The sequence below is a fragment of the Alligator sinensis genome, unplaced genomic scaffold (genome assembly GCF_000455745.1).
Source record: "Alligator sinensis unplaced genomic scaffold, ASM45574v1 scaffold527_1, whole genome shotgun sequence".
NCBI lineage: Eukaryota > Metazoa > Chordata > Crocodylia > Alligatoridae > Alligator > Alligator sinensis.
The window spans coordinates 3,413,790-3,421,106 of record NW_005841958.1 but is presented as its reverse complement, the minus strand read 5'-3'; the positions used below and the strand labels follow the sequence as shown (position 1 = coordinate 3,421,106).

Below are 7,317 nucleotides of genomic sequence, written 5' to 3'. Positions count from 1 at the left end.
GTGTGTCCTGGATGCCGGGGGGGTGGGGGGGGGCGGTTTTGCGTGTGCACCCAGGTCTCAAACAAACATGCACACATAACAATCCAGGTGTCCGGGAGAGGCATGAATGCTCACACCCCTTGTATCCCATGGTGCCATGGGTGGGTCAGGCTGGGACATGTTCACCTGTCTCCTCTGCAGTAGTTGAAATTGGGCTTAATTAAAGACATTCATGAAGGAGCCTGTGGAACAAGTGAAGCTTCCAGGATGCCTGGGTTCCCTCCAGCTCGGGGCGGGGAGGGGACCTGGGGGGTGAGAGCCAGGGATGCTGGGAGCCCAGACGCTTGGCTTCCCTCCGGCTCGGGGCGGGGAGGGGACCTGGGGGGTGAGAGCCGGGGATGCTGGGAGCCCAGATGCCTGGGGGGCTGGGAGCCCAGACACTTGGCTTCCCTCCAGCTCGGGGCGGGGAGGGGACCTGGGGGGTGAGAGCCGGGGATGCTGGGAGCCCAGATGCCTGGGGGGCTGGGAGCCCAGACACTTGGCTTCCCTCCAGCTCGGGGCGGGGAGGGGACCTGGGGGGGGAGAGCCGGGGAGGCGGGCGGGGCGGGGAGGGGACCTGGGGGGTGAGAGCCGGGGATGCTGGGAGCCCAGATGCCTGGGGGGCTGGGAGCCCAGACACTTGGCTTCCCTCCAGCTCGGGGCGGGGAGGGGACCTGGGGGGTGAGAGCCGGGAGGTGTTGGGACCCTGGACGCCTGAGTTCTCTGGGAGGGGAGCAGGGCTGGGGGGGAGAGCACCCACGAGCCTTTGCAGATACCCCACCTGAAGCCGCAAGGGTTCAGGCCTCTCTGGGCCTGGAGAAGCCAGGGACGGCCCCCCCAGCCCCGTATTATTGGAAGCTGCCAATTGAGTGATACCAGCTCTGTGTAGGGGCTCAATAGAAGATGCCGCCTCTTCAGACATCCTCATTGGTTGACGCCGGCCTGTAGAGCCCTACAAGCCGGGGTACCAGCCAGTACAAGTAATATTAACACCAATGGAAGAAGCTGGTTCATGGTAGCTGATTTGCAGTGCCTTTGGCCAATGGGAGGCCCCATCCCGTGGTCAATGGAAAACTCCAGCTCATGGCCTGCATGGCCATTGGAAGATGCCTTTTTGTGACAATGATGGTGACTGAGAGAGGCTGATCCCTGGTGTCCATGCTCCATCCCAGTTCATGGTGTCTGGGGCTGTTGGAAGATGCCAACCGATGGCCATTGGAGGACACCATCTCATGGCATGTCTGGCCACTGGAAGACTCCCAACTCCCAGCGCCCGTGGCCCTTGGCAGATACCGCCGGCACCTACCGGCTCTCTGTGACTCTCCATCTTCCTGCCGTGGATTGCTGCCAACCACGGGGACACGCCTATCCCCGGCCTGGTTTCATCCCTGAACCTGGGATGGGCCTGCCTAGGAGGAATGGGGGTGTTAACGAGCAATTAGCAGCGTGGCCTCCTTGGAGATCCGACCGGTTGGGTGACGGCCGGGAGGGGGTTAAAAGCAGCAGGGAGGAGACACAACCCAGGCCCTTTGCAGCTTGCTGGGAGTCAGGTAAGGCCTGCGCGTGTCCTTCCTCCGCCAAGACCTCTGGGGCCTACCTGCAACCCCAGCCATGTCCAGGACACACCTGGGAGGTCAAAGGTCATGAGGAGGGGCTCTTAAAAGGGTCTGGGGCAGATATAAGCTGTGGGAAAGTCTGTTGGGGGGAAATGGGGGAGGCTGGCATTTAGGTGGCAGGGTGATTACCATATTTATTTACCTACCATGTTTACCCTGCCTCCTCCAATCAGCGCGCGAGAACTGAGGCTTGTCCATTTAAAAGGGGAATGGGAGTTTGACAGGCTTGGTTTCAGGGCAGCGTCTTGTTTCCTTCATCCTGCCTTCTCCAAACGGAGGGCCTGGTTTGGAGGGGTTGCTTTGTCTGCTAATAAATACGGTAACCTAATTAGCTGCCTTGCGTTCCCCCTCCTAAATTAACAGTTGTGTCTCAGCTGAGCCTCTTGGTTTGAGGGGAACATCTTGTGTTCATGCAGTCAAGGTCCGGGGCTTATTTTCAGGGGCTGTGGTGTGCCAATAAATACATTACCTTAATTATTTGCCTGTGATGCTTGCCGTTCCCCTCCTGAAATTTAACGGTTGATAATTGAGGCTGGGTCTCAACTGAACCACTTGGTTTGAGGGAAGTGTCTCATGTTCTTCATCCAGACAAGGTATGGCGCTTATTTTCCGGGGCTGTGGTATACCAAGGAATAGGGTACCGTATTTCTTAACCTGCCACACACACCTTCCCTCCCTACCCCCTAAAAAAATAGCGATGGACAATTGGTTTTAAATGAACTGTTTGTTTAAAGGGAAACACCTTGTTTACTTCCTTCGGCCTTCCCTGCAGGAGGATTTGGGGGTATGTGGGAATATACAGTAATGCATTAAAACTGCATGCGGGGGTACTTAAAGGGGAGGATTGAGCTCTGAGAAGGATCAGAGCTTGGGTGAAACCTTAGGACAAGGCACACTGGGACTCTGATGAAACCCAGTTTTGGGCGGGGCTGTCTCTGGCCCCTAATTACCATATTTTCTCATATACCCCCCCCCAAAACCCCCCCCCCCCCCCCAAAAAAAAATTAGCCCCCTGCTTTGTGAGTGCATGTGTTGAGAAGCTGATTTTTCTGCCCCTGCTTTGAGCCCGGAGTGCAGCAGCTGTGGCATTACTCTTCAAGTGGATTGAATTCATGGCTCATTGTTCTTCACTCTGCAGCTGTTAAGGACTGTCTCTTTAATGGTCTAGACTCCAGATGTTCCACTGATCAAGCTTAGTTTCCCTAGGGCAGCGTAGCTGTTGGTATCTGCTCCTGAGGCCCCTCTTAGCCTATTTCATAGCTTCTTTATCACTTTTCGCCGTGTCTTACATGCGGGAAAATACAGCAAGCTCTGTCCCATTGGGTCATCTGCTTTCAGGCTGGTTTTTCTAACCAATGGGAAGGCATCGCTGTAGAAAGGACTCAAGATCTATCTTTTTCCCAAGGATTTTTCAGCCTTTGGCATATTCAAAGCCACTAATTTGAGCAGCCAATCAGCAGCGTGTGCTGGAAAACCATGAGTTGTTTTTTTAAATTGCCGTATTTCCTCATATACAACGTGCCCTGGAACATAATGTACCACTGGGTTTTGAAAAGCAGAATGAAGAAAGAAGAGACCGTTCCTGAAGAGCTGCAGTGAAGCAGCCTGTTCGTTGGTCTGCTCCCTTGTGCTATCACTTTTGCCCAGTACAAGGCAGAAGCAGGTCTTACCTTATTTCCAGGCATCCTGGTTTTCCTTGATTTAACGCCCCCCACCCCCCTTTTCAAATTAAAAAAGTAACCCAAAATCCACATTTTTCCACAGTGTTTCATTTTAATCACAGGAAAAATGTGGATTTTTTAGTTACTTTTATAAATCCAAAAATTGGGGGGTTTTTTTAATCACAGAAAACCAGAATCCCTGCCACATGTAATGTGGACTCTGATTTGCAACAGCTGATTTTGTTGGGGGAACAGACAAGAAAGGAGTGTATTGTATGGGCAGAAATAGGGCAATGAGTGTGAATAATTAATTGGGTACTTATTCACCGCCAAGCATCTGAGAACCTAAAAGGGGCTGTGTTCCCCAGCCCTTCCTTTCAGCGGAGAAGGCAAGAAACTCTTTTTGCTTTACCTCCTTGTGAGATGATCTGTCATGCTTGTTTTCTTGGGAGCTGGTTTTTAAGTGGAAAGCTAATTAGCTGGTGGCTGGGCTCAACTCTGGAGCCACAGTGTCTATCCCATGTGGGCGCCAACTCTGAATCACTCCTGCGGCGATCTCGGGGATTGACTTGATGGTTACAGGATCACGTCTCCTCCTGTATTATCTCCTTCCAGATCATCAGCACAGTGGCTTTTCCTGATTGGAGACTCCTCTCCTCCATCCCTGCACTTCAGCACAGATGAGTTTTTACCTGTTTCTACACAACTTGACTGGAGAGCATTGGTTTTGAAAAATACCATAGATCCTCGCATACAATATGCTCGCAAAATCGGTCTCCCAAAATTGAGTAGGAAAGCAGATTTTCTGCCTGGGATACTGGTTCCCTTCTGGCTCTGATTGCTCCTCCCCAGTACAGCAGTCATGGCAGCTGAGGGAGAATGTGGACTTCCAGGCTCATCGTTCTTCGCTGTGCAGGCATCAACAATCTTACCTTTTTTTAATGGGCTCGATGTTTCACTAATCATGCCAAGGTTTTTTCTGGCACTGTTGCTATCTGCTTGCTGCGGCTGGTCTCTCTCCTCCAAAAAAAAAAATAGTCCTGCCGACTCTTGTTAAAGTCATAGCTCTGCCCACAGAGACCAGTCTTCAGCAGCATCTAGGGTTTCAGCTTTAGTTAAGCAGGAAAGAACGAGCTAAAGAGGAGGCTCAGTCCTTGCTCTCTGCAGCCATAATGCTAAAGAAATCTCTTTTTTTCTCCCCCTTTGTTCTTCCTTTCCAAAAAGCAAGGTGCATCTTATATGGTATGTGAGGAAATATGGTATTTTCTTTTTGGGATGTATTCCACCAAAATGGATGAAATTCCCCCCTAAAATCACATGATCTTTTATGAAATATTTGCATTTTTCTTTAGCTTTTGTTTGCTTGGAAAAATAAAAAAACTCTGGGAATCTTTTGGGAATCAAGATGATCTTGAATAGATGCAGGTCAGGAGACAGAGGGGGGTTACCGTATTTCCTCATAAACAACACGCCTGCTGTACCTTGTTTTTTGTTGGAAAGCAGAATGTCCAGGGAAAGATCCTTCCAGAGTCACAGCCAACCACCAGCAGCAGCTCAGTGACCTCGAGTCAGCTCAGCTGAAGCTGTAGGCATAAAAATATGGTAGTAATCCTCTTGCCGCCACAAAAGGAATGATTGATGGTGGCAAGAGGATTCATTCTGGAGTACTGCCTTCTCAGTCAGCACCTACCACCATTTCCCCAACAGCTGGGAAAGGGTTAACCGGGGACTCCGACCCTTCTGCTGGCTGGGCCAGAGAGAAGCAGGGGCCATTTTGACCACCCAGCCGCTCCATGCTTCTATTTCAGTGGAGACAAATCAGCCTCCTCTGCTTATGATTTTGCCCCCCTCCCCCACCTCGAATTTTAGAGGGCTGATTTGGGGGCATGTGGCATATGAGACCCAGCCTCAATGTTCAAACGTTAATTTTAGGAGGGGGAATGCAAGGCAGCTAATTAAGCTACCATATTTACTAGCATAAAACGCACTCCCTCCAAAACAGGCAATTGCAGTCTTTTCCCCGCCACCTATTTTAGTAGGGAAAAATTATTCACCATCTCATCAGCTCTGGGTGGCAGCAAGGCTTTGGAGCCCCCAGCTTTGTTAGGGCCCTGTCCGCACCCCGCCCCCCCTAATCCAGGGGCCACCAACTGGGGAGCAGGGTTGGGGGGCCGGGGCAGCCTGGGTGCTAATGATGCCTGTCTCTCTCTCACAGGTCTCTTGGCCCCCATACACTCCACCCAGTGCCATGAAGGTCCTGGGTTTCCTCCTCGTGCTACTGGTGCCCCCAGGTAATAGTGCCTCCTCAGTGGGGACCTCCAAAACCTCCCTGTCTTTTTCCCAGTGCCCCCCATAAACCCCCCCCCTTTGGTTCTGCCTTGTTTCCCAGGGGCCAAACTTATTGGGAAGCTGGTGCCAGGGACCAAGCCCTGTCTGCCACACTCGCAACCCTGGCAGGCCGCCCTCTTCACCCACCAGGGCTACAGCTGCGGGGGCACCCTCATTGCCCCAGAGTGGGTGCTCACAGCTGCCCATTGCCAGAATGGGTAAGTGCCCCCAGGGGGGATTGAACCTGCAGCCTCTGAGTGGTAGGGGGACCCACATCATCCCCTAGGGTGATGGAGGGGAGCATGTGACAAAGTGGGTGTGGCTTGTGTTGGGGTGTGGTTCAGATGGGTGTGGCTTCAAGTGGAAGGGGCTACTTGGGGCACTTCCGGTTGCATCCATGGGTGGATTTTCCTCCCACACTGCTTTGGACGGGGGAGGAATAGGTGTCCCAGATGTGCCTGGGTTCTCAGCCAGGTCTGGGAGCAGGGTAGCAGCTTGGGTGTGAGAGCAGGCGGGGCTGGGAGCCTGGACACCTGGGTTGTGTGGGAGGGGGTTGGGGGTCCAGGGGGTTGGAGCAGGAGGGGCTGGGAACCCGGATGCCTGTGTTCTCTGGCAGGGGAGGGGCGTGGGGGATACGAGCAGGGGTTGGGAGCCCGGACGCCTGGGTTCTCCCCAGCTCTGGGTGGCAGGTGAGGCCTTGTGTCTGGGTCCTGATGTTCCCCCCACCTCTGCCCCCTCTCTTCCAGCCTGATCCAGGTGCGCCTGGGTGCCCACAACCTGCAGGGGGTGGCCAGCGGAGAGCAGCGGGTGATAGCCATCCAGTCCTTCCCCTACACCAACTACAGTGCCCGGAGCCGGGAGGGCGACATCATGCTGCTCAAGCTGGTGCCCCCTGCTGTCCTCACTCGCTACGTGCAGCCCCTGCCTGTGGCCCCCACCTGTGCCCCCCCAGACACCACCTGCCTGGTCTCAGGCTGGGGCAGCACCACCAGCCCCTACGGTACGGGGGGAACGGCGGGAGGTGGGGTGATGCACAATATATGGCCCAATGGGTATGGACCGGAAGCTGCGTCCCTGCCAGCTGAGAGCCCATGTGCATATTCAGATATGCAAATAGTATAGCAATCACAAAGCAGGACAGCCTTAGGATGCGATAGTATGTATAGACTCAATTACAGTATCATGCACATTAACATATGCAAATATATTTAAATTGCAACATAGGATGTCTTTGGAAAATAATATGATTATGATACCTGAACAGGTTACAGGGGTGGGCGGATGAGAACAGGATGGGTTTCAACGCTGACAAGTGCAAGGTGCTGCACCTGGGGAGGAAGAACCAGCAGCACACCTACAGGCTGGGGAGCTCCCTTCTCGTCAGGGCAGAAAGGGATCTTGGAGTCATTATTGATGCCAAAATGAACATGGGCCGACAGGGTGGGGACACGGTCAGGAAGGCCAACCGCACCTTGTCATGCATCCACAGATGCATCTCGAGCAGGTCCAAGGAGGTGATCCTCCCCATCTATGCAACACTGGTCAGGCCACAGCTGGAGTACTGCGTCCAGTTCTGGGCACCGCACTTCAGGAGGGATGTGGACAACATAGAGAGCGTCCAGAGGAGGCCACTCGCATGATCAGGGGGCAGCAGGGCAGGCCCTGCGAGGAGAAGATACGGGACCTGAACCTGT

The 7,317-nt window shown here is 53.6% G+C and overlaps 1 protein-coding gene across 1 annotated transcript in view; it reads left to right on the top strand.

Moving 5' to 3' along the window:
- Positions 1-921: 921 nt before the first annotated feature.
- Positions 922-7,317, top strand: part of LOC102370536 (trypsin-3-like) — an 8,975-nt gene continuing 2,579 nt past the window's right edge. Inside the window, exons 1-6 of the mRNA XM_006020575.2 lie at positions 922-962; positions 1,554-1,568; positions 3,911-3,975; positions 5,509-5,586; positions 5,685-5,841; positions 6,370-6,623. Coding sequence (XP_006020637.2) covers positions 922-962; positions 1,554-1,568; positions 3,911-3,975; positions 5,509-5,586; positions 5,685-5,841; positions 6,370-6,623 — 610 coding nt within the window. The remainder of the gene's footprint in view (positions 963-1,553; positions 1,569-3,910; positions 3,976-5,508; positions 5,587-5,684; positions 5,842-6,369; positions 6,624-7,317) is intronic.